The 27,967-nt window shown below is 45.7% G+C and overlaps 1 protein-coding gene across 1 annotated transcript in view; it reads left to right on the top strand.

The window, feature by feature from the left end:
- The window catches only part of LOC311124065 (1-phosphatidylinositol 4,5-bisphosphate phosphodiesterase gamma-1-like), a 56,197-nt gene extending 28,434 nt beyond the window's left edge, over positions 1-27,763 (top strand). The window contains exons 18-33 of the mRNA XM_084198281.1: positions 369-488; positions 3,790-3,973; positions 4,084-4,161; positions 5,761-5,864; positions 6,068-6,167; positions 6,348-6,414; positions 6,786-6,952; positions 20,872-20,968; positions 21,069-21,193; positions 21,961-22,060; positions 22,253-22,398; positions 22,683-22,797; positions 23,098-23,259; positions 23,419-23,507; positions 23,928-24,115; positions 24,199-27,763. Coding sequence (XP_084054407.1) covers positions 369-488; positions 3,790-3,973; positions 4,084-4,161; positions 5,761-5,864; positions 6,068-6,167; positions 6,348-6,414; positions 6,786-6,952; positions 20,872-20,968; positions 21,069-21,193; positions 21,961-22,060; positions 22,253-22,398; positions 22,683-22,797; positions 23,098-23,259; positions 23,419-23,507; positions 23,928-24,115; positions 24,199-24,259 — 1,903 coding nt within the window. The 3' untranslated portion in view covers positions 24,260-27,763. The remainder of the gene's footprint in view (positions 1-368; positions 489-3,789; positions 3,974-4,083; positions 4,162-5,760; positions 5,865-6,067; positions 6,168-6,347; positions 6,415-6,785; positions 6,953-20,871; positions 20,969-21,068; positions 21,194-21,960; positions 22,061-22,252; positions 22,399-22,682; positions 22,798-23,097; positions 23,260-23,418; positions 23,508-23,927; positions 24,116-24,198) is intronic.
- Positions 27,764-27,967: the final 204 nt, after the last annotated feature.

Genomic DNA, 27,967 nt, shown 5'->3' with positions numbered 1-27,967 from the left:
GGGAGGACAGCTCAAAGTAATGGCTGGAACGGAGCAAATGGAATGGCATCAAACACATAGAAACCATGTGTTTGATGTATTTGATACCATTCCACCTATTCCACTCCAGTCATTACCACGAGCCCGTCCTCCCCAATTAAGGTGACACCAACCTCCTGTGACACACACATGCCCTCGTACACGCACACACACGTCCTCGTACACACACACGCCCTCGTACACACACATGCCCTCCTACACACACGCCCTCATACACACACACGCCCTCGTACACACACACACACCCTCGTACACACGCCCTCGTACACACACACGCCCTCATACACACACATACAGACACGTGAGTACTCTGTGTATGCTGTGTTTAGGTGGTTCCACTCCAGTCTGTCTCGTGTCCAGGCTGAACACATGTTGATGAGGGTACCCAGAGACGGAGCCTACCTGCTCCGCAAACGCAGCGACATCAACTCCTATGCTATCTCCTTCAGGTAACACACACACACACATGCATACACACACACACACACACACATACACACATACAAACATACACAGAAAAACAAACACTGTTAAATTATATTCAAATAAAATAAAAAATTTGTTTTTCACATGCTTCGTAGACAACAGGTGTAGACTAACAGTGAAATGCTGACTTATGGGTCCTTTTCCAACAATGCAGAGTTAAAGAGAAGATAAAATAGAAAATAGACACAGTGAATAACGAATAAAAATAAAGAGTAAAAATAACGTGGCTATATACAGGGAGTAGAAAATAACATGGTTATATACAGGGAGTAGAAAATAACATGGTTATATACAGGGAGTAGAAAATAACATGGCTATATACAGGGAGTAGAAAATAACATGGTTATATACAGGGAGTAGAAAATAACATGGTTATATACAGGGAGTAGAAAATAACATGGTTATATACAGGGAGTAGAAAATAACATAGCTATATACAGGGAGTAGAAAATAACATGGTTATATACAGGGAGTAGAAAATAACATGGTTATATACAGGGAGTAGAAAATAACATGACAATATACAGGGAGTAGAAAATAACATGGTTATATACAGGGAGTAGAAAATAACATGACAATATACAGGGAGTAGAAAATAACATGGTTATATACAGGGAGTAGAAAATAACATGACAATATACAGGGAGTAGAAAATAACATGGCTATATACAGGGAGTAGAAAATAACATGGTTATATACAGGGAGTAGAAAATAACATGGTTATATACAGGGAGTAGAAAATAACATGGTTATATACAGGGAGTAGAAAATAACATGGTTATATACAGGGAGTAGAAAATAACATGGTTATATACAGGGAGTAGAAAATAACATGGCTATATACAGGGAGTAGAAAATAACATGACTATATACAGGGAGTAGAAAATAACATGACTATATACAGGGAGTAGAAAATAACATGGCTATATACAGGGAGTAGAAAATAACATGGTTATATACAGGGAGTAGAAAATAACATGGTTATATACAGGGAGTAGAAAATAACATGGCTATATACAGGGAGTAGAAAATAACATGGTTATATACAGGGAGTAGAAAATAACATGGCTATATACAGGGAGTAGAAAATAACATGGTTATATACAGGGAGTAGAAAATAACATGGCTATATACAGGGAGTAGAAAATAACATGACTATATACAGGGAGTAGAAAATAACATGACTATATACAGGGAGTAGAAAATAACATGGTTATATACAGGGAGTAGAAAATAACATGGTTATATACAGGGAGTAGAAAATAACATGGTTATATACAGGGAGTAGAAAATAACATGGCTATATACAGGGAGTAGAAAATAACATGGTTATATACAGGGAGTAGAAAATAACATGGCTATATACAGGGAGTAGAAAATAACATGGTTATATACAGGGAGTAGAAAATAACATGGTTATATACAGGGAGTAGAAAATAACATGGCTATATACAGGGAGTAGAAAATAACATGGCTATAAACAGAGAGTAGAAAATAACATGGCTATATACAGGGAGTACCAGTACCAAGTCGATGTGCAGGGGTAGGAGGTAATTGAGGTAGATATGTACTGTAAATACAGTGCATTCAGAAAGTATTCAGACCGGTTCACTTTTTCCACATTTTGTTACGTTACAGCCTTATTCTAAAATGAATTAAATAAAACAAATTCCTCATCAATCTACACACAATACCCCATAATGACAAAGCGAAAACAGTTTTTTTGAAATGTTTGCAAATATATTTAAAAAACAAACAGAAATACCTTATTTACAGAAGTATTCAGACCCTTTGCTATGAGACTCGAAATTGAGCTCAGGTGCATCCTGTTTCCATTGATCACACTTGAGATGTTTCTACAACTTGATTGGAGTCCACCTGTGGTAAATTCAATTGATTGGACATGATTTGGAAGGGCACACACCTGTCTATATAAGGTCCCACAGTTGACAGTGCATGTCAGAGCAAAAACCAAGCCATGAGGTCGAAGGAATTGTCCGTAGAGCTCTGAGACAGGATTATGTCGAGGCACAGATCTGGGGAAGGGTACCAAAAAATGTCTGTAGCATTGACGGTCCCCAAGAACAGCCATCCAACCTGACAGAGCTTGAGAGAATCTACAGAGAAGAATGGGAGAAACTCCCTAAATACAGGTGTGCCAAGCTTGTAGCGTCATACTCAAGAAGACTCGAGGCTGTAATCGCTGTCAAAGGTGCTTCAACAAAGTACTGAGTAAAGGGTCTGAATACTTATGTAAATATGATATTTCCGTTTTTTATTTCTAATGAATTTGCAAGAAAATCTAAAAACCTGTTTTTGCTTTGACATTATGGGGTATTGTGTGTAGATTGATGAGAAAAAACCCACAATTTAATCCATTGTAGAATAAGGCTATAACGTAACGAAATGTAGAAAAAGTCAAGCGGTCTGAATACTTTCCGAATGCACTGTATAGGTAGTTTATAGCAGCAGTGTATGTGGTAAGTGTGTGTGTGGCGTCACTATGCATGTGTGTGCATGTTATGTGTGGGCGTATGTATTGTATGTGTATGTGTGTGTTGGGGTGTCAGTGTAAGTATGTGTGAGTGTGTGGGTAGAGTCTAGTGTGTGTGCATAGAGTCAGTGCAAGAGAGTTAGTGCATAAAAGGGTCAATGCAGGTAGTCAGGATAGCCATTTGATTAGCCATTTAGCAGTCTTCTTTAGCAATCTTATGGCTTGGGGGTAGAAGCTGTTCAGGGTCCTTTTGGTTCCAGACTGGTACCGCTTGCCGTGCGGTAGCAGAGAGAAAAGTTTGTGGCTTGGGTGGCTGGAGTCTTTGACCATTTATTGGGCCTTCCTCTGACACCGCCTGGTATAGAGGTCCTGGATGGCTGGGAGCTCAGCCCAAGTGATGTACTGGGCCGTACGCACTACCCTCTGTAGCGCCTTGCGGTCAGATGCCAAGCAGTTGCCATACCAAGCGGTGACGCGGCCAGTCAAGATGCTCTCTTGGTGCAGCTGTATAACTTTTTGAGGATCTGAGGGCCCATTCCAAATCTTTTATTTTGCACTACACTACAAATCTCTGACCTTCCACCCCTATCTCTCTCTCTCTCCCCCTCTCTCTCTGTCAACTCCCCTCTCCCCTCCGTCTCTACTCTCTCTCCTCTCTCTCTCTCGCCCCCCTCTCTCCCCCTCTTCCCTCCCCCTCTCTCTCCCTTTCCCTGTCCACTCCCCCCTCTCTCTCTCTCCCCTCCCTCCCTTCCCCCTGTCTCTCTCCATAGGGCGGAGGGTAAGATCAAACACTGTCGTATCCAGCAGGAGGGACGAATGTTCATGTTGGGTAGCTCAGCAGAGTTTGAGAGTCTGGTTGACCTGGTCAGCTACTATGAGAAACACCCCCTGTACCGCAAGATGAGGCTGCGCTACCCCATCAACGAAGACACACTGGACCGCATGGGCACCACGGTAACACACACACACAGCACTTCAAAACACTGTCCAGAGCCCTTGAATGTGTGCATTTTCAGATCTGATTTATTATATAATTACGTATCCCTATATCTCTCTCTATTCAGGAGCTAGACTATGGAGCATTGTATGAAGTCAGGACCCCACATTTCTACGTCGAGGCCAACAAGATGCCCACGGCTCGGGTAAGTGAAATATTATATTCTGTGTGTGTGTGTGTGTGTGTGTGTGTGTGTGTGTGTGTGTGTGTGTGTGTGTGTGTGTGTGTGTGTGTGTGTGTGTGTGTGAGAGAGAGTAAAAGTGACATTTGTAGGTTTGGGCATGCCTGTGTTTGGTGTGTGCCAATGACATACTTTATGATATGGGCAGTAGCGGAAAAGTTGTGGTCATTGATGTTGAAGTTGTGGTCATTAATGTTGAAGTTATGATCATTAATGTTCAAGTTGTGGTCATTCATGTTTGACTTGTGATCTTTAGCAGTTGGTTGTGTTGTGGTACGGTAGAGGTCTTCACGGGTCCAAAAAGAGTCCCGATATGCTTAAATATTTTATTTAAAATATAAAGAGCCGTTCCGAACGGACCCGAAGACAACTAGACCCGTTCTGTATAGACCTGGTCGGATCCAGATCCAGTCCGATCCGATCTGAGTGATGCAAGCAGCAGAAAAGTCATTTTTTAAGCTACTTTATTGTAATGACCCAGCTGGGTCATAAAGTAAAAGAGAGACGGGCACCAGGTGTACAGGCAGAACACAGGTTTATTCCTGAATGGGCTATTGTTCAGGCCACAGCCCACGCCGCTACCTCGAACATACACAAATATAACATGTCAAGTCAAGGGTCCCAAAACAGAAGAGAGAGAGATGAGACCGTAACCCCTATTTAAGCATTCCAAAACCCCGCGGGATTACCCATCATACCCCCCCAACCTTTCCATCTGTCCTGGCATATTTAACCCCTGCTAGCACCCATGAGAACGATAACACACCCACGAACACAGAACACAATACCGGGTCGTTACATTATTAACCAGAGCTGATAAAGCGCGATAGGAGGGAGAGAGGTGCCGTGAGCGAGTGACACCGGGAGCAGGGAGGGAGAGACGAAAGATGAGAGACAGCAACCAACCAACAAGCCGACTCACACTATAGTAGACTAATAGCTGCCATAGCTAGGTTATTTATCATCCAATATGATTACATAGTATCTGTCTTGACTGCATCAAACCGGGAAAAGCTAGTTAAGATAGCTAACGTTAGCTAGCTAGGCTAATTGAGGCTGCAGTGCATGCGCTTTCTCATCCTAACATTAACTCCATTCAGAATATTAAGTAGCAGGCTACCTGTTGGCTCTTGGTTGTTCCATCTTCCATTGATTAGACATCTCCTAACTTTTGCCACACAGAGGCTCTATGACTGTAGCCTACTGCTGCTTTGATGACTTCTGATTGGCCATCAACAACAATAAGCTACACGCGCCACTCTCGTGAAAAGCAAGAGCAGCAGCATAAATTATAAAATGTCTCTCTGTCTACTGCAGCAGTCGCGTTCGGATCTGTACGGGTCCTTCAGGAAAAGTCCGTTAAAATGACACATATACGAGACCCGTGACAATTATATCAGATCCGACCCAGACCCGTGACATTCTTTAGAAGTATGGATCAGGATGCGCTCGGGTCCCAGATCGAGTCTCGGGTATTCGGGTACAGGTGGTTCCATGAAGATATCTAGTGTACGGTCAAGTCACTATATGATTTAGTGTTTGTGTTGGGGTCTTGTGTTGCAGTGTACGGTCAAGGCCCTGTATGACTACAGAGCCCAGAGGGAAGACGAGCTGTGTTTCCCCAAACAGGCCCTCATCCTAAGTGTGGACAAGCAGGAAGGAGGCTGGTGAGTGGAACAGGGTTTTCATATCTCCATGGCACTTAATTGATTAGTCAATGTCATTGATTAGCTAAAGAGTGCACACTCCTGGTCACCCCGGTTACGTTTCTGCATGGATGAAAACCACTGTGGGTTGATGAATGGAGTTGATAATATAGCATTTCTCTGAGTAGTTTTTAAATCGTGGATTTCCCTCCTCCGGCCCCTAGGTGGCGAGGTGATTACGGAGGGAAGAAGCAGCTGTGGTTTCCTGCCAACTACGTAGAAGAAGTCCCCAACTCACCCGCCCGCGAGACAGGAGATGAGGCAGTACGTTATAGTATAGGCATACATAGGCCATACATACACTCATTCATGCATTCATGATAGACACAAACACACACTGTACTATACACAAACACACATGCCTTCTACAGCAGCTAGAGGGGAATGAAGCTCACTTCATGTCCTGACTTCCTGCTTCCTGTGTCTTTGACTTCCTGCTTCCAGTCTACAGAGAACAGTCCACTAGGAACATTCCTCAAGGGCTTCATTGATGTGCCCACCTGCCACGTAGGTGAGTCTGTGTGTAACTGATGTGCCAACCTGCCACGTAGGTGCGGCCCAGTGAGTGGTAGTGGTCTGTATGTTTAACCCCCTATTATTCTATCTGTGTAGTTTTACAGAAATAAGAGTGTGTGTATGTGTAACTCTCTCTCTCTCTCTCTCTCTCTCTCTCTCTCTCTCTCTCTCTCTCTCTCTCTCTCTCTCTCTCTCTCTCTCTCTCTCTCTCTCTCTCTCTCTCTCTCTCTCTCTCTCTCTCTCTCTCTCTCTCTCTCTCTCTCTCTCTCTCTCTCTCTCTCTCTCTCTCTCTCTCTCTCTCTCTCTCTCTCTCTCTCTCTCTCTCTCTCTCTCTCTCTCTCTCTCTCTCTCTCTCTCTCTCTGTAGTGGTTCAGAAGGATGGGAAGAGTTCCAGGCCATATGTGTTCACCATCCACTCCCAGCAGATGTCAATTCACCCTGGCCAGGCGCTGGACATTGCTTCAGACACCCTGGAGGACCTGACCGGTTGGGTGGGGAAGATCAGAGAGGCCACACAGAACGCAGACGCACGGGTTAGTACTGCATCGCACACACAAGTACAAATTACAGTTTTTCTCAATTGCTAAAACACTAAACCCTATTATCTGAACCAAATGCTCAGTTGCCTGAACCCACTGATTGAATCAATCACTCTTTTGGCAAAACCATAAGCACTTTTCACCTGTTTAGACATAACTTGCCAACACATTTTCATTGTGATGCACCCGTGCTGCATAATGGTGAGCACAGGTGACAAAAGTCAAACACAATTAGAGCACAGGTGTCACCACTTGAACACAACAACTCAAAATTGATCACACTTGTGGCTAATGATGTGAGGGAACATATACAGTAAGCCAGTTCAGAGAGCACTGGTTTGTGAGGCCCTACAATGGATAGAAATCTGAGAGGAAGAGTTCGTGTGAGAGGAGGTCGAGGTGGTCGAGGTGGTCAGCGAAGACAAAGAACAGTAATATCTGATGAAATCAGAGCTACTGTGATTGACCATGTTCTTGTCCATGGTATGAGCATGAGGGAGGCTGGACAAAGGGTACAACCAAACATCAGTAGATTCACTGTGTCCACCATAATCCGAAGATTTAGAGAAGAGAACAGGTAATTACCTTTTTTTGACATTATAGTACAGTATGTAAATGTTGACAGCAATTACTGTATGACATACTATATACTGTACCACAGTATACTGTAAGTAAATATATGTTTCAGTACATCACTGTACCAATGTACTGTAGTATTGTAATGGAGGGTTGGTCTAACTGTTTGTAGGCCTAGTATTCCATGTATATTTTTTTGTAACTCCATGTTCTCTTTTTGTAGAATTGAAAGACTGCCACATGGGGGTGGGAGTACAGGTATGTTCTCCCCACACCAAGAGACCCTAATTGTTGATATGGTCCGTGAGAACAATGCCATTAAACTGAGCGAAATTCAGCAGAAGATCATTGAGGACCATTTAAATTTTGAGGGTATCAACAGTGTCAGCCTCTCTACTGTTGATTGTGTCCTCAAGCGCAACAGACTGCGCATGAAACAGCTATACAGAGTGCCCTTTGATCGCAACTCAGACAGCGTCAAAGAGCAAAGATTCCCGTATGTACAGGTTGGCATATATCCAGACACATTCAATGTTGATTACTCTAAGTAGTGATTTACTGTAGTGGCCTAAATCACTTTTTCCGTATCACTTACAAAACTATATCTATTTCTACAGAGGGTTTTTCAACTGGATGCAATGGAAAGACCCCATCAATACATCTACATGGATGAAGCTGGGTTTAATCTCACCAAAAGGAGAAGGAGAGGCCGTAATGTGATTGGCCATCGGGCCATTGTTGGTGTTCCTGGGCAGCGTGGTGGCAATGTCACATTATGTGCTGCCATCAGCAATCATGGGGTTGTCCACCATCATGCCAACCTGGGGCCCTACAACACTCACCAGCTCCTCATTTTCCTCAATCACATGCGAGATGCTTTGTTAGGGCAGCAGGATGAGCATCCCATCTATGTTGTTGTTTGGGACAATGTGAGTTTTCACAGAGCCCTCCAGGTTAGAGAGTGGTACAATATGAACCAAGGTTTTATCAATCTTTGCCTTCCACCGTACTCCCCTTTCCTAAACCCCATTGAGGAATTCTTCTCCTCATGGCGGTGGAAGGTATATGAACGCCAACCTTACACCAGGGTAAATCTCCTGCAAGCCATGGGACTTGCCTGTGGTGACATAGGTGTGGAGGCATGCCAAGCCTGGATACGGCATGCCAGGGTTTTTTTCCCCCGTTGCCTGGCCAGACAAAATGTGGCCTGTGATGTGGATGAAGTCCTGTGGCCTGACCCAGTACGGAGACATGATGCTGTGGCTGAGTAATGCACTTATTTGTATATTTTTGTACTTTATTTTTACATGGGCTTACTGTACACAAGTGGCAAACGCATAAGATTTCTGTTTGTTTTTACAAGTGCTACATGTAAATGCACAAGATTTCTGTTTTGTCTTTTTGTACAAGTGCTAAATGCACAGTTTTTTTTTGTTTTGCAACATGCATTTAGCCTACAGTGAACAATAAACATTTATTTCTCCAGCTTCATGTCGTGAGCGTTGTGTTTTCTATTTTTCTACGTAGTGTTTAGTGACTTGTCATGGGCCTCTCACTCCACCGGGTTACCACCTTAATTTTCTTCCACTCTGCTCACCACTCTCTCTACTCAGCCTAACTAGCTCCACCTGTCCCTGCTCTGCTCTGCTCTAATTACTCTGCCAGCTGCGCTGCATTACCCACTACCTCTCCCAGTATTTAAGGCCCTGTCTTTCAGCTCTCCGGTGTCAGATCGTCTGCAAAGCTCACACCCGGAACCTGTTTGCTCGCGCTTCTGGCTCACCCTGGTTTTGTGACCCCGGACCTGCCTGTTTTTTGGATACTCTTCTGCCTCAGGAGATCCAGACCTGCTTCTGCCATTACGACTCCTGACTACTCTTCAATCCCGGACTTCTGGACCACCCACCACCGGCTTCATAGGACGCATCGCTGCCACTGGGGGGGGCACAGACCCAGCGCTTTGGACGGGATCCCTGTTACCCCGGGAGCCTTCATTCACTCCCTACTTCCCTTTTCCCTTAAGTTTAATAAACTTTCTGGTGTGACGCAATTGTGGTCCTCTGGTCGTCTGTCTGAATCGTGACAGTACGATCTGACCATTATGGACTCAGCGCACACTTTCCCCGACATGGAAACCGATGAGCATGAGCAGCAGTTCCAGCAGCAGCAACAACAACTCGCCATGATCATTCAACTCCTCACCAACCTTACCCCAGCCAGTCTGCCCACCAGCCCAGCCCCCGAGTTACCTGCCCCGGTCATTGCAGCCGCTGCTCCGGAACCCAAGATTGGAAACCCCGAGCGGTTCAACGGCGATTCAACCCAGGTCCGGCCATTCCTGACTAGCTGCCGACTTCAGTTCTCCTTGCAGCCAAGGACCTTCGCCACGGAGGGGGCTAAAGTTGGGTATGCCATCACTCACCTGACGGGCCGAGCTCGACTCTGGGGAACAGCAGAGTTCGAACGTCAAACCCCCGCATGTGCAACCTTCGACCTGTTTGCTGAGGAGATGCTGAAGGTGTTTGACCTGGATTCACCCACCGCAGAGGCGTCTCGTGAACTGTTCAGTATTCGACAAGGCAGACGTACAGTCGCAGACCATTCCATCGACTTCCGAACCCTGGCTAGACGAAGTTCTTGGAACACACCATCGTTGGTGGACGCGTTCTTCCATAGTTTGGCTGACTATATCAAGGACGAGTTGGTCTCCCATGAACTGCCTTCCACTCTTGATGAAGCCATCGCACTGACTGTCAGGATCGACAGAAGGATACAGACCCGTCGTCGTGAGAGGGGGCGCCAAGGTCCACCTACTACCGGCATTCGGAGAGATCCGACTGGGCTCCTGTCATCTACTGCCACTCACCCAGGTCAGCTTGATCAGTCTGAGCCTATGGAGATTGGGCGAGCCTCCCTCACTCCTGCAGAGCGCCAGCGCCGCTTCACCTCAAACCTCTGCCTCTATTGTGGAGGTGAGGGACATCGTGTGGTAACCTGCCCTTTAAAGGGCCGAAGCTCACCGGGCATAGGGGGAGTCCGGTTGAGTTCAATGACCATCCAGTCCTCCGACCGCAAACCCCTGCTGCAAGTTCACCTCCGCCTCTCTGACTCAACTCACACCCTGGCTGCTCTGGTGGATTCTGGCGCCGAAGCCAACATAATGGACATCAAGCTGGCACGCCAACTGGGACTGGAGAACCTCCGTTTGACACCTCCTATTCCTGCCCGGGCACTGGACGGACACTTACTCGGATCGGTCACTCATGTCACGGCCCCGGTCTCGATGGGTCTGTCCGGAAACCATCAAGAAACTATCCAGTTTCACCTGCTCCCCTCTCCAGGCCAACCCCTCATCCTGGGTTACCCATGGCTCCGCCGGCACAACCCTCAGCTCGACTGGGTGACCGGGGTGATCAGGGAGTGGGGAGAGGACTGCCACCGAACCTGCCTGCTTGCTGCCGCACTACCCCCTCGGCCAGTACCTACTAACTCCGCTCCTGACCTCTCCAATGTCCCAGAATGCTACCATGGTCTCAGAGAGGTGTTTAACAAAGCAAGAGCCACATCTCTGCCCCCTCACCGACCGTACGACTGTGCCATCGACCTCCTCCCTGGAACAGCTCCTCCAAAGGGTCGTCTTTATTCGTTGTCTGCTCCTGAAAGAAAGTCCATGGAGGACTACATCAATGGCTCTCTGTCCGCAGGATTAATCCGTTCATCTTCATCTCCTGCTGGTGCTGGCTTCTTCTTTGTGGGGAAGAAGGACGGATCTCTTCGCCCCTGCATCGACTACAGGGGACTCAACGACATCACAGTGAAAAACCGTTACCCTCTGCCTCTGCTCACCTCTGCTTTTGAGTTGCTCCAGGGAGCCACTGTTTTTACCAAGTTGGATCTCAGAAACGCTTACCACCTAGTGCGGATCCGGGAGGGAGATGAATGGAAAACCGCATTCAATACACCAACAGGCCACTACGAGTATCTGGTTATGCCTTTTGGCCTCACCAATGCTCCTGCTGTGTTCCAGGCTCTAGTGAATGATGTACTGCGGGACATGTTAAACAAGTTTGTCTTCGTTTACCTGGATGACATCTTAATCTACTCCAGAAACCTGTCTGAACACACCCGCCATGTCCAGCAAGTCCTTCATCGTCTTCTGGAGAATTCCCTCTACGCCAAGGCAGAGAAATGTGAGTTTCACGTCAAGACAGTGGCCTTCCTGGGGTACATAGTGGCAGAGGGAAGTATCCAAATGGATCCTGCCAAAGTATCAGCAGTCACTTCATGGCCTGTTCCGGAGAACAGAAAGAAGCTGCAACAGTTTCTGGGGTTTGCTAACTTCTATAGGAAGTTTATCCGGAACTACAGTACCGTTGCTGCCCCTCTCACTGCTCTAACCAGCACCAAGCAACCCTTCACCTGGACCCCAGCAGCCGACAAAGCCTTCAGTACCCTCAAGGTGAGGTTCACCTCCGCTCCCATCCTCCAGATGCCTGATGTGGACCGGCAATTCATTGTGGAGGTGGACGCCTCGGATGTGGGAGTTGGTGCTGTGATTTCTCAGTGGGCTGCGGAGGATAGGAAGCTCCATCCCTGTGCCTTTTTCTCACGTCGGTTGTCCCCCTCTGAGTGCAATTACGACATAGGGAACCGTGAGCTGCTGGCTGTGAAGCTTGCCTTGGAGGAGTGGCGTCACTGGCTGGAGGGGTCCACCATTCCATTTCTCGTTTGGACCGATCATAAGAACTTGGAGTACATCCGCACGGCCAAACGGTTGAACTCCAGGCAGTCCCGCTGGGCCCTGTTCTTCACCAGGTTTAATTTCACTCTGTCATACCGGCCTGGATCACGCAACACCAAGCCAGACGCCCTCTCCCGTCAATTCCAGAAGGATGACACCCCCTCCAAGGACCCTGTGTCGATTCTGCCAAGTCCCTGCATCGTTGCAGCTCTGACCTGGGCTGTTGAGGAACAGGTGCTGGAGGCTCTCCGTAACCAGCCAGGTCCCAGCACTTGCCCAGCTGACCGCCTTTTTGTCCCCGAAGACCTGAGGTCCCAGGTCGTTCAGTGGGGACATGACTCCCGCCTAGCTTGTCACCCTGGCTCCACCCGCACTTACAACCTGCTCGCCCAGAGGTTCTGGTGGCCCTCTCTGAGGAAGGATGTACGGGAATTCGTCCAAGCCTGCCCCATCTGCAACCAACACAAGTCGTCCTGCCAGCCCCCAGCCGGATTGCTGCAGCCCCTGCCTGTGCCCAGACGTCCCTGGTCTCACATCGCCCTTGACTTTGTCACGGGGCTGCCCCCTTCAAGTGGCATGACCGTCATTCTCACCATCGTTGACCGTTTCAGCAAGATGGCACACTTCATTCCCCTCCCCAAGCTCCCAACCGCCAAGGAGACCGCCCAGGTGGTCCTGGAACACGTCTTCCGGATCCACGGACTGCCAAAGGATGTAGTTTCTGACCGTGGTCCACAATTCTCCTCCGCTTTTTGGAAGGAGTTCTGTCACCTGCTGGGAGCCACAGTCAGTCTGACTTCCGGATTCCATCCCCAATCCAATGGGCAGTCAGAGCGGGCTAATCAGGAGCTCGAGAAGGCACTGCGATGCATGACTTCACGCAACCCCCACTCCTGGTCGCAGCAATTGACATGGGTGGAGTACGCACACAATTCTCTGACCTGCTCTGCCATCGGTATGTCCCCTTTCCAATGTGTTTATGGATACCAGCCTCCTCTATTTGCCAGCCAGGAAGAGGAGGTTACTTGCCCATCTGCACTTGCTTTTGCCCGTCGATGTCGCCGCACCTGGTCACAAGCCCGAGCCACACTCCTCAGATCCGTTGCCAGCTACACTACCGGGGCCAACCGTCGGAGAATTCCTGCTCCCACCTACCATGTTGGTCAAAGGGTGTGGTTGTCATCGAAGAACCTGCCACTCAGGGTGGAGTCGCAGAAGCTGGCACCTCGGTTCATTGGCCCATTCCCTATCATAAGAGTGATTAGCCCAACTGCTGTCCGGCTCCAACTGCCTAATTCCCTGAGGGTGCACCCCACTTTCCATGTGTCTAAGATTAAGCCCATCCATGAGAGTCCGCTGGTCCCTGCTGCGCCTGGTCCTCCTCCTCCACGGCTCGTCGATGGTGGTCTGGTTTACACCGTCCGCCGCCTGCTTCGGTCCAGACGGAGGGGTAGGGGTCTCCAGTACCTCATTGACTGGGAGGGCTATGGACCTGAGGAGAGGACCTGGGTGCCAGCTAGTCGGATTGTGGATAGGACTCTCATCACCGCTTTCCACCAACGGCATCCTGATCAACCTGCAATCCGTAGGGGCCGCCCCAGAGGGGTCCCTAACCGTCCGGCCCGCTCGGCTTCCTGTCCTGTGCCTGATCCTGTCTCGGGACCTGTCCCATCTCCCGACCACGGCCCTCCGGCTTCCTCCGAGGATGAGGACGTTCACTCGGACCGTTCGGAGGAGTTCTAGCCCTCCTCCGGCTCCCCTCCTCCCGCCCGGCGTGGTGTTGCTCTTGGGACTTCTGGGGCCGTCCCTTGGGGGGGGGGTTCTGTCATGGGCCTCTCACTCCACCGGGTTACCACCTTAATTTTCTTCCACTCTGCTCACCACTCTCTCTACTCAGCCTAACTAGCTCCACCTGTCCCTGCTCTGCTCTGCTCTAATTACTCTGCCAGCTGCGCTGCATTACCCACTACCTCTCCCAGTATTTAAGGCCCTGTCTTTCAGCTCTCCGGTGTCAGATCGTCTGCAAAGCTCACACCCGGAACCTGTTTGCTCGCGCTTCTGGCTCACCCTGGTTTTGTGACCCCGGACCTGCCTGTTTTTTGGATACTCTTCTGCCTCAGGAGATCCAGACCTGCTTCTGCCATTACGACTCCTGACTACTCTTCAATCCCGGACTTCTGGACCACCCACCACCGGCTTCATAGGACGCATCGCTGCCACTGGGGGGGGCACAGACCCAGCGCTTTGGACGGGATCCCTGTTACCCCGGGAGCCTTCATTCACTCCCTACTTCCCTTTTCCCTTAAGTTTAATAAACTTTCTGGTGTGACGCAATTGTGGTCCTCTGGTCGTCTGTCTGAATCGTGACAGTGACTGTTCAGTAGTGTTTTTTATTTTGATTGACTCGGGGCACGATTTGACAACATAGTTCAGTTTTGAGCACAGATTGAACTGTTTTGAGGTGAAAGTTTGGTTTTGCAAGAAGAGTCTGAGGTTTTGTGAATGTAGCTTGAAAATTGGGTTTTGTGTTCACAGTTAAGAGAAAAGGAGAGCAGCTTTCAAGAAATGTGTCTTAGCAATCGAGAAAAACTGTAACGCACACACACGCATGTACGCAGGAGAATGCACACACACACACACACACACACACACACACACACATATATACAGTTGAAGTCGGAAGTTTACATACACCTTAGCCAAATACATTTAAACTCAGTTTTTCACAATTCGTGACATTTAAATTCCCTGTCTTAGGTCAGTTAGGATCACCACTTTATTTTAAGAATGTGAAATGTCAGAATAATAGTAGGGAGAATGATTTCTTTCAGCTTTTATTTATTTCATCACATTCCCAGTTGATCAGAAGTTTACATACACTCAATTAGTATTTGGTAGCATTGCCTTTAAATTGTTTAACTTGGGTCAAACATTTTGGGTAGCCTTCCACAAGCTTCCCACAATAAAGTTGGGTGAATTTTGGCCCATTCCTCCTGACAGAGCTGGTGTAACTGAGTCAGGTTTGTAGGCCTCCTTGCTCGCACACACTTTTTTGAGGTCAGGGCTTTGTGATGGCTACTCCAATACCTTGACTTTGTTGTCCTTAAGCCATTTTGCCACAACTTTGGAAGTATGCTTGGGGTCATTGTCCATTTGGAAGACCCATTTGCGACCAAGCTTTAACTTCCTGACTGATGTCTTGAGATGTTGCTTCAATATATCTACATACTTTTCCTTCCTCATGATTCCATCTATTTTGTGAAGTGCACCAGTCCCTCCTTCAGCAAAGCACCCCCACAGCATGATGCTGCCACCCCCGTGCTTCATGGTTGGGATGGTGTTCTTTGGCTTGCAAGCATCCCCCTTTTTCCTCCAAACATAACGATGGTCATTATGGCCAAACAGTTCTATTTTTGTTTCATCAGTATGGAGGACTAAAAGTGCCACAATTAAATAAATAAATACACCATTAAATAATTACTTAAATGTGTCATTAATTAATTAAAATTAGAATTAAATACATAAATGTGTTATTAAATGTGTCATTAATTAATTCAAATACCGATTCATTTTATGTAAAATACATATATAATTATTTCACTATTTACATTTACATTTCATGATCCTGCATTGCAGTGATTCATGAATTACTTAAAACTGTCAAACTGACCCATCAAAAGTTGGTAGGCGGAACCTAACGCCTGATTGGTTACCCTCTGCATCAAGCCAAGACAAATCAATTCCGGATAATGTCAGCAGGTCCTGCTTCTACATCCTCTGCTAAGTTTAAAATGTCTCTAACCAACTCCCTGGAAAGTTCACGGAGATCCTCCATTGTCTCTATCCAGGTTGGCCTACTCTACTTCAGACCAAAGCAATGGATCAGACTAGATTCGCGTTAGCCCCGCCCACTGACTTTGATGGGTCAGTTTGACAGTTTTAAGTAATTCATGAATCACTGCAATGCAGGATCATGAAATGTAAATGTAAATAGTGAAATAATTATATATGTATTTTACATAAAATGAATCGGTATTTGAATTAATTAATGATACATTTAATTACACATTTATGTATTTAATTCTAATTTGAATTAATTAATGACACATTTAATTAATTAATGACACATTTAAGTAATTATTTAATGGTGTATTTATTTATTTAATTGTGGCACTTTTAGTCCTCCATACATCAGACCAGAGGACATTTCCATGTGCAGTTGCAAACCGGAGTCTGGCTTTTTTATGGTGGTTTTGGAGCAGTGGCTTCTTCCTTGCTGAGCGGTCTTTCAGGTTATGTCGATATAGGACTCGTTTTACTGTGGATATAGATACTTTTTTCCTCCAGCATCTTCACAAGGTCCTTTGCTGTTGTTCTGGGATTGAGTTGCACTTTTCGTACCAAAGTACGTTCATCTCTAGGAGACAGAACGCGTCTCCTTCCTGAGCGGTATGACAGCTGCGTGGTCCCATGGTGTTTATACTTGCGTACTATTGTTTGTACAGATGAACGTGGTACCTTCAGGCGTTTGGAAATTGCTCCCAAGGATGAACCAGACTTGTGGAGGTCTAGAATTTATTTTCTGAGGACTTGGCTGATTTCTTTTGATTTTCCCATGATGTCAAGCAAAGAGGCAGTGAGTTTGAAGGTAGGCCTTGAAATACATCCACAAGTACACCTCCAAATTATGTCAATTAGCCTATCAGAAGCTTCTAAAGCCATGACATCATTTTCTGGAATTTTCCAAGCTGTTTAAAGGCACAGTCAACTTAGTGTATGTAAACTTCTGACCCACTGGAATTGTGATACAGTGAATTATAAGTGAAATAATCTGTCTGTAAACAATTGTTGGAAAAATTACTTGTGTCATGCATAAAGTAAATGTAAATGTAAAATGTAAAGTAGATGTCCTAACCGACTTGCCAAAACGATAGTTTGTTAAAAAGAAATTTGTGGAGTGCTTGAAAAATGAGTTTTAATGACTCCAACCTAAGTGTATGTAAACTTCCGACTTCAACTGTATCCAGTACCATTCAAAAGTTTGGGGTCACTTAGAAATGTCCTTGTTTTCTAAAGAAAAGCAATTTTTTTGTCCATTAAAATAACATCAAATTGATCAGAAATACAGTGTAGACATTGTTAATGTTGTAAATGGCTATTGTAGCTGGAAACGGCTGATTTTTTATGGAATATCTACATAGGCGTACAACAGAGACCCATTATCAGCAGCCATCAGTCCTGTGTTCCAATGGCACGTTGTGTTTCCTAATCCAAGTTTATCATTTTAAAAGGCTAATTGATCATTAGAAAACCCTTTTGCAATTATGTTACCACAGCTGAAAACTGTTGTGCTGATTAAACAAGCAATACAACTGGCCTTCTTAAGACTAGTTGAGTATCTGGAGCATCAGCAATTGTGGGTTCGATTACAGGCTCAAAATGTCCAGAAACAAATAACTTTCTTCTGAAACTCGTCAGTCTATTCTTGTTCTGAGAAATGAAGGCTATTCCATGCGAGAAATTGTCAAGAAACTGAAGATCTCGTACAATGCTGTGTACTACTCCCTTCACAGAACAGCGCAAACTGGCTCTAACCAGAATAGAAAGAGGAGTGGGAGGCCCCGGTGCACAACTGAGCAAGAGGACAAATACATTAGTGTCTAGTTTGAGAAACAGACGCCTCACAGGTCCTCAACTGGCAGCTTCATGAAATAGTACCCACAAAACACCAGTCTCAACGTCAACAGTGAAGAGGCGACTCCGGGATGCTGACCTTCTAGGCAGAGTTGCAAAGAAAAGGCCATATCTCAGACTGGCCAATAAAAAGAAAAGATTAAGATGGGCAAAAGAACACAGACACTGGACAGAGGAAGATTGGAAAAAAAGTGTTATGGACAGACGAATCGAAGTTTGAGGTGTTCGGATCACAAAGAAGAACATTTGTGAGACGCAGACCAAATGAAAAGATGCTGGAGGAGTGCTTGATGCCATCTGTCAAGCATGGTGGAGGCAATGTGATGGTCTGTGGGTGCTTTGGTGGTGGTAAAGTGGGACATTTGTACAGGGTAAAAGGGATATTGAAGAAGGAAGGCTATCACTCCATTTTGCACCACCATGCCATACCCTGTGGACGGCGCTTGATTGGAGCCAATTTCCTCCTACAACATAACAATGACCCAAAGCACAGCTCCATACTATGCAAGAACTATTTAGTGAAGAAGCAGTCAGTTGGTATTCTGTCTATAATGGAGTGGCCAGCACAGTCACCGGATCTCAACCCTATTGAGCTTTTGTGGGAGCAGCTTGACCGTATGGTACGTAAGAAGTGCCCATCAAGCTAATCCAACTTGTGGGAGGTGCTTCAGGAAGCATGGGGTGAAATCTCTTCAGATGACCTCAACAAATTGAGATTCTTCAAATAGCCACCCTTTGCCTTGATTACAGCTTTGCACACTCTTGGCATTCTCTCAACCAGCTTCATGAGGTAGTCACCTGGAATGCATTTCAATTAACAGGTGTGCCTTGTTAAAAGTTAATTTGTGGAATTTCTTTCCTTCTTAATGCGTTTGAGCCAATCAGTTGTGTTGTGACAAGGTAGGGGGGGTATACAGAAGATAGCCCTATTTGGTAAAAGACCAAGTCCATATTATGGCAAGAACAGCTCAAATTAGCAAGGAGAAACGACAGTACATCATTACTTTAAGACATGAAGGTCAGTCAATACGGAACATTTCAAGAACTTTTAAAGTTTATTCAAGTGCAGTCGCAAAAACCATCAAGCGCTATGATGAAATTGGCTCTCATGAGGACCGCCTCAGGAATGGAAGACCCAGAGTTACCTCTGCTGCAGAGGATAAGTTCATTAGAGTTACCAGCCTCAGATATTGAAGCCCAAATAAATGCTTCACAGAGTTCAAGTAACAGACACATCTCAACAACTGTTCAGAGGAGACTGTGTGAATCAGGCCTTCATGGTCGAATTGCTGCAAAGAAACCACTACTAAAGGACACCAATAATAAGAAGAGACTTGCTTGGGCCAAGAAACACAAGCAGTGGACATTAGACCAGTGGAAATGTGTCCTTTGGTCTGGAGTCTAAATTTGAGATTTTTGGTTCCAACGCCGTGTCTTTGTGAGATGCGGTGTGGGTGAACGGATGATCTCCGCATGTGTATTTCCCACCGTAAAGCATGGAGGAGGAGGTGTTATGGTGTGGGGGTGCTTTGCTGGTGACACTGTCTGTGATTTGTTTAGAATTCAAGGTACACTTAACCAGCATGGCTACCAGAGCATTCTGCAGCGATACGCCATCCCATCTGGTTTGGGCGTAGTGGGACTATCATTTGTTTTTCAACAGGACAATGACCCAACACACCTCCAGGCAGTGTAAGGGCTATTTTACCAAGAAGGAGAGTGATGGAGTGCTGCATCAGATGACCTGGCCTCCACAATCCCCCAACCTCAACCCAATTGAAATGGTTTGGGATGAGTCGGACCGCAGAGTGAAGGAAAAGCAGCCAACAAGTGCTCAGCATATGTGGGAACTCCTTCAAGACTGTTGGAAAAGCATTCCAGGTGAAGCTGGTTGAGAGAATGCCAAGAGTGTGCAAAGCTGTCATCAAAGCAAAGGGTGGCTATTTGAAGAATCTCAAATATAAAATAGGTTTCGATTTGTTTAACACTTTTTTGGTTACTACATGATAACCCGCCACTCGGGATAACAAGCCCCCTCCCTGTACTTCTCACAGAAACCACTTAATGTCAAAATTATTTTGAGGTAGGGTGACGTTTTACCCCAAGTTACCGGTGTTGTATTTAGCCCCACTCTCCCATATGCACTCATGGTAAATTGCAGAGAGGTAATGTGCTTAACCATGAAGCTGCTAAAAACTCAGGGTTTAAAATGGTGCACTCTATTTAACAAAGGCCATTAAAACTGCTGTTTTCCCTGTGATTGCAAGAATTGTTTTGCATTGACTGCTTGTCAGAATGCAGTTTTCCCTCCCTATGGCACTCGAAACTTGAATGCGCCTCGAGAGGAATGTTTCTCTTGCGTAGAACACACAACAACTAGCCGACTAGGTAAATAGATCAACTATTCTAGTATGGGGTTGTCAGATTTTTCTATTCATTACTCGTTTTCTTTGCAGAGGAAAAGTAAATGTGGACTGTTTTTAAAAATATATATATATTTCATATTTTTTGGGCATGGTGGCAATGATTTTTAAATGAGTGCAGCGGAAACACTGATATACTGTACACATACAGGCATGCACACACACAAACACTCACACACCACATGGACGCACACACTTACACTCACACAAACAGGTTAGTAATGCATTACACACAGACACACACACATACAAGTTCGCACCCCACCACACACATCATCCATACCTTTTCCTGAGCATCAGTAGCTACTTTATATCTTATTCATTGCAGCTTGGAGAAGAACTGTAGTACTCTACTGTAGTTTGTGTGAAATGTACGGTCAGATATCCCCTGCTACAGTGCAGGTACACTATAAATAGGAAAGAAGCTCTGATGTGTTGGTGTTGATGCTGCTGGTGTGGTCTGGTCTCCATGGTAACAGATGCAGGAAGAGAAGCAGATGGAGAGGAGGAAGAAGATCGCTCTGGAGCTCTCTGAGTTGGTGGTCTACTGTAGACCTGTCCCCTTCAACGAAGAGAGTAAGAACTCACACACTCCTCTACCTACCTATCCTCTTTCTACCTCTCTAAATGGACCGTGTGTGTGTGTGTGTGTGACCGTGTTATGTCTCCCTTCCAGAGATCGGGACAGAGCGGACATGTTTCCGGGATATGTCATCATTCCCTGAGACCAAGGCAGAGAAGTTTGCCACGCGTGCAAGAGGGAAACGCTTCCTGCAGTATAACCGCCGCCAGCTCTCCCGGGTAATATAATATTATATTATAATATTATAATAATGTAATAATATATATTATAATATACAGGTAACTGCCAAAATAATGGAAACAATTGCGGAAATGAGGGATACAAAGTATATTGAAAGCAGGTGCTTCCACAGGTGTGGTTCCTGAGTTAATTAAGCAATTAACATCCCATCATGCTTAGGGTCATGTATAAAAATGCTGGGCAGGCCATTATTTTGGTTATCATGGCTATGCCCCAATAGGATGACAATGCCCCCACCTACAGGGCACGAGTCGTCACTAAATGGTTTGATGAACATGAAAACGATGTAAACCATTTGCCATGGCCGTCTCGGTCAACGGATCTCAACCCAATTGAACACTTATGGGAGATTCTGGAGCGGCGCCTGAGATAGCGTTTTCTACCACCATCACCAAAACACCAAATTATTGAATTTCTCGTGGAATAATGGGTTCGCATCCCTCCAATAGAGTTCCAGACATTTGTAGAATCAATGCCAAGGTGCAAGTTGTTCTGGCTCGTGGTGGCCCAACACCCTATTAAGACACTTCATGTTGGTGTTTCCTTTATTTTGGCAGTTACCTGTATATAAGCCATTTAGCAGACGGTTTTATCCAAAACGACATAAAGACGTGTGCATACATTTTCATATGGCTAGCCCCAGCGGGAGTCGAACCCACAACCCTGTTGTTGCAAGTGCCATGCACAAACAACTGAGCCACACAGGGCCATAATAATATATGAAGGAATGTATGTTCTGCTCCAGGTCTACCCCCGAGGACAGAGACTAGACTCCTCTAACTACGACCCTTTACCCATGTGGCTCTGTGGATCCCAGCTGGTCGCTCTCAACTTCCAGACACCTGGTGAGGGAGATTTTGTGTCGGTGTGTGTGTGTGTGTATGTGTGTGCTTGTGTTTCTGACTCTCACTCTTTTCCAAGCCCATGCAGGAGCTCTGTGTTTGTGGTGTGCATAAGTATTTATTATTTGTATGTGTATGTATGTGTGTGTGTGTGTGTGTGTGTGTGTGTGTGTGTGTGTGTGTGTGTGTGTGTAGACAAGCCCATGCAGTTGAACCAGGCTCTGTTCATGCTGGGTGGGGGGAGTGGCTTCGTGCCCCAGCCTGACATCATGAGGGATGACACCTTTGACCCCTTCGACAAGGACACCCTCCGCCTGGAGCCAATCACCATCCAGCTACAGGTAGGTTGGAGCCAATCACCATCCGAATACAGGTCAGACAACCAATCAGGAGACATTCCATTCTTCCCTGTCTTTTAATTTACCTGCTTTATTTATTTACGCTCTTGTGAGCACTACTAGAACATCAAGAACACACACAAACACAAACACACACACACACACACACACACACACACACAAACAAACAAACAAACAAACAAACACACACACACAGACATAGTCTCACTCTCTCTCACACTCTCTCTCTCTCACTCCCTTTCTCTCTGTCTGTCTGTCTGTGTCAGGTACTGGGAGCTCGTCACCTCCCTAAGAATGGCCGCAGTATAGTGTGTCCCTTTGTAGAGGTTGAGGTGTGTGGGGCCGACTACGACTGCAGCAAGAGCAAGACCGACGTTGTGGGTGAGACATTGCACACCAATCACACAGCACCCTGCTCTGACGGCATGAAACCTGAGTCTGGCCGTGTCCCAAATGGCACCCTATTCCGTATATAGTGCACTACTTTTGACGAAGGCCCTGGTCAAAAGTAGTGGACTTTAAAGGGAATTGGGCGCCATTTGGGACATTGCCTCTGTCTCTGGTTGTAATGGGCTGACCAGGTGACAGGTTTATTCCAAATGTTTAAATGTAGGGCTCCTGCTTACTGAACATCAAAATAAAACATTGATTTATCCCCCCCCCCCCCCCCCCCCCCTCCAGCTGACAATGGGTTGAACCCAGTGTGGGTTCAGAGGCAGTTTGTGTTTGACGTCCATAACCCGTCCTTCTCCTTTCTGCGCTTCTTGGTCTATGAGGAGGACATGTTCTCTGACCCCAACTTCCTGGCTCAGGCCATCTACCCTGTCCGCTCACTAAGAACAGGTTGGTGTGTGCGTGTGTGTGTGTTTTCGGGAAGTGTGTGTAGATATATCATAGTAGATCAAAATATATCATACTACTATAGTAGATTAACTGTCTCGCTCTCTCTCTCTGTGTGTGTGTGTGTGTGTTTGTGTGTGTGTGTGTGTGTTGACTTGTCAGGCTACAGGAGTGTTCCACTGAAGAACAGTTACAGTGAAGAGTTGGAGCTGGCTTCTCTGCTGGTTCACATTGAGATTGTCAACGCCAAGGTGGTGCCCTAACACATTCAACGTGCATATATTATTATATTATCATACTGTCTGTGTCCCAAAAGGAACCCTACTTCCTATGTAGTGCACTACTTTTGACCAGGTCCCATGGGGCTCTGGTCAAAAGTAGTGCATTATATAGGGCAGGAGTATTGAACTCTTACCCGACGAGGTCCGGAGCCTGCTGGTTTTCTCTTCTACCTGATAATGAATGGCACCCATCTGATGTCCCAGGTCTAAATCAGTCCCTGATTAGAGGAGAACAATTAAAAAAGGAGTGTAACTGGCTTTGAGGTCCAGAGTTGAGTTTGAGGGATATAGGGGGTAGGGTGCCATTTGGAACAACATCCGTGCCTTAGTGTTCTAACAGTTCTAACAGCATCACCCCACCACTCTGTGTTCTGATTGGGTGATTAACAGGAGGAAGATGATGAGAACCTGTACTCGTCCATCCAAAGGCTGAGAGACCGCACCAGTGAGCTGTCCAATCAGGTGTCAGTTCTGGAGAGAGCGGGGTCAGGAGGTGACCACAGCTACCAGCAGAGTCTGGAGGAGCTGAGAGCAGCACAAGATCAGCTCAGTGAGCTAGTGGAGACACGCAACCACAGGTAATAACACACACACACACACACACGCACACACACACAGACCCTCTCTCTGTAACTCCTCCGTCTCTGCCTCCCCTCTCCAGGCTGATTGAGAAGAAGAAGAGGGAGAAGCTGAGGCAGCAGGTGGGGGCTAAGCGCAACTAAAATGCCCATCTGACCAGTCTTGAGTTAGTTATAAAAATCTTTGGACTGGGCAGTACAGGACCACCAACCAACCAGTTCCCCTCCATTGCTGCACATGATGATCTTACACCCATGGAAAGACTATTCAATCTACCAATAACTGGATTAACCGTGCTATAAGCTACACAAAGATGCACAGTGTGGTGGATAAAAAGAGACAAAAAGCAACACTCAAATCATGTCATCTCATGGAACAAAAACATTTAGAAGTCTAACCTTGAATGAGAAAACAGTTAAGGACTTTTTGTAAAAAAAAAAAAAAGGGTTATAAAATAATTCAGTGTTGTTCTGAACAGTGATGTCAGATAAAGCAACTGGACTGAACTGAGAATAGCGGTGCTCTGATCTATAAGGGAAATACACAGAGGTTGTCTCCCAAATGGCACCCTATTCCCTATATAGTGCACTACTTTTGACCAGTGCCCATAGGGGTGTGGTCAAAAGTAGTGCACTACTGTATATAGGGAATAAAGTGCCATTTGGGCCATGGCCAGAGTAGGAGCACAGGAAGCATAAAGGGAATAACAAGAATCTGTTTGTTGTGCCTTGATATGAGATACAAATGGTGCATCCCAATTGGCACCCTATTCACCATAGGGCTCTGGTCAAAAGCAGTGCACCAAATAGGGAATAGGGTGCCATTTGGGATGCGCCCATAGCCTCTTCTAAGAGAGTAAGGTAGTGTGTCAGAGAGTCAACCGTTAGTATAGGTCTAACCCTGACTCAAAATCTCTCCATGCTAGAACTGGTCTCACAACTGAAAACTGGAATAATATTATTTTATTGGCCACAGAGGAGCTATGGGAGCGAGAATCTACTATTTTGGCCATGGCACAAAAAGGCTAAAGAGAGAAAATGGGAACCACTACTCATGGACTGGCTTTTAAAGGGCTTTTAAATGGGAACAGGACCAAGTCTATTCATCAAAGACTAAAGTCTACTTCTCCTCTCCTGGGGCAGCAGACTGACTAACAGCAGGGACTGGAGTCTAATGCCCTCTAGTGGTGGGGATTTGGTATTGTTTCCAAAAATAGACCCCTCTTCTTTTACCTGGGAGAGCACAAACAGGACTTTTATTACTGTGTTCAATAGAGACTTACTAACACTGCATATCATATTGTCATGTATTACTTAAAGGGCTTTTCAGTATACTATAATACACTATAATATACTATAATATAATATACTACCTTTTAAGGAGCAAGAGGAGAAGCAGAGCAGGGGAGAGAGAGAGGGGGGAGAGAGAGAGAGAGAGTACCAGAAAGATAAGTGATCTCTCACCACAGGACTCTGTCTGTCTTGGACCTATATGTGTGCTTCAGGTATGTGTTTACCTGGCTATGCTGATTGGATCAGAGAAACATGGGGTGCGTCCCAAATGGCACCCTATTCTCTATATAGTGCACACCTTTTGACCATAGCCTAATCAAAAGTAGTGCTAGGGAATAGGGTGCCATTTGGGATGCAACCATGGCAAACAAGGGCTATCTATAACTGCGAGGAACTACTAATAAACCTCTTTTACCTTACTGCAACTTGTCACATTTACAGATCCTACCCACCAAGTTGTTCTTAAAGGAAAAATCCACTCAAAAACTATACTGAAAAAAAAATAAAAGCAACATGCAACAATTTCAAAGATTTTACTGAGTTACAGTTCATATAAGGAAATCCGTCAATTGAAATAAATGAATTAGGCCCTAATCTATGGATTTCACATGACTGGGCAGGGGTGCAGCCATGGGTGAGCCCGGGAGATCGAAGGCCCACCCACTGGGGAGCCAAGCCCAGCCAATCAGAATGAGTTTTTCCCCACAAAAGGGCTTTATTACAGACAGAAATACTTGTTTGTGTGTGTTGGGGTGTCAGTGTAAGTATTTGTGAGTCAGTGGAGGCTGCTGAAGGGAGGACTGCTCATAATAATAGCTGGAACGGCGCAAATGGAATGGCATCAAACATTCCACTAATTCCGCTCCAGCCGTTACCACGAGCCCGTCCTCCCCAATTAAGGTGCCACCAACCTATGGTGTGAGTATGTGGGTAGAGTCCAGTGTGTGTGCATAGAGTCAGTGCAGGAGAGTTAGTTGAAAAAAAGTATATGTGTGTGTTGGGGTGTGTATATGTGTGTTGGGGTGTCAGTGTAAGTATGTGTGAGTGTCAGTGCAAGAGAGTTAGTTGAAAAAAAGTATATGTGTGTTGGGGTGTGTATGTGTGTGTTGGGGTGTCGGTGTAAGTATGTGTGATTGTCAGTGTAAGAGAGTCAGTGCAAAAAAGGGTCAATGGAGGTAGTCCGGGTAGCCATTTGATTAGCTATTTAACAATCTTGATTAGCAACCTTATGGCTTCGAGGTAGAAGCTGTTCAGGGTCCTGTTGTTTCCAGACTTGGTGCACTGGTACCGCTAGCCCTGCGGTAGTCTATGGCTTGGGTGGCTGGAGTCTTTGACAATTTTTGGGGCCTTCCTCTGACCCTGCCTGGTAAAGAGGACCTGGATGACCGGGAGCTCAGCCCCAGAGATGTACTGTGCTGTACTCACCACCCTCTGTAGCGCCTTGCGGTGGGGTGCCTTGCAGTTGCCGTACCAAGCGGTGATGCAGCCAGTCTATATGCTCTCAATGGTGCAGCTGTAGAACTTTTTAAGTATCTGAGGGCCCATGCCAAATCTTTTCAGCTTCCTGAGGGGGAAGAGACGCTGTCGTGCCCTCTTCACAACTGTGTTGGTGTGTGTGGACCATATTCATTCCTTAATATCAAAAGTGGACTAATGATAGTTTTTGAGTGGATTTTTCCTTTAACCACAGATCTGGGGTTAGGTTTTGCTGGCATTTCTAATCAAAGGGAGCTGATAAATCTGACTTCTGATCTGTTGTTTGGGGGGGACTGCTACCAATGCAAGGCTTCAATCTGTCTGCGTCCCTATTGGTACCTTATTACCTTCACAGTGTACTGTCTTTCAAAAGTAGAGCACTATAGGGAATAGGATGTCATTTGGGACGCTGTTCTTTCCTCTTTTCCCCCTCCTGTCCATCTCCATCAGTTTTTTTATCTACTAATTCTTCATTGTATGTACCTGTTTTATTTGTCGCACAGGTATACTGTCAGAACCTGTTTTAAAAAATGAAAGAACATATAGATATATATGATAATAGACTTCAGAGCAGGCTGAAGATATTGTAGCTTACTCTATAGCTGTAAAAATTTGATTTTGTGTACCTAACTGAAATACCCTTTAAATAAATGTCCCCATTTCCTTCTCTTCCTCCCCCTACTCTACATTGTAGTTTGAACAGGTGAAACAGCGTCCACTGGTGGCTGTTCAGGCTAACTACAATGCACCGTGTAGGGGCTTCTATGTGAAACTCGCCAATATCTCTCTGTATCTAAATGCTGACTGTCCAGTATTATTACTCTGTTATTCAAATCATGTGTAAGTTTCCATTTAAAATAAAGCAGTTTCAGGTACCTACTCAAAATGTGCTGTATTTTTTCTTCAAATGTCTTATTATAACTTTTAAAACCTGTTTTAGGTGTGCAGGATGGACGGAGCCTTGGAGATTTTTTGGATTGGTTGAAGATAGATGTTTGGGTATTTATTTGGTTGGTTAGGCCTAGTATGCTTGAAATGATTAATTACTTTAGTGATTTGTATTAGCTGTAAAAACCATGACTC

Source organism: Coregonus lavaretus (assembly GCF_964263955.1).
Source record: "Coregonus lavaretus genome assembly, contig: HAP1_SCAFFOLD_566, whole genome shotgun sequence".
Lineage (NCBI taxonomy): Eukaryota > Metazoa > Chordata > Actinopteri > Salmoniformes > Salmonidae > Coregonus > Coregonus lavaretus.
Note: the sequence above shows the minus strand (reverse complement) of the source record. Positions and strands in the feature narration are given on the sequence as shown.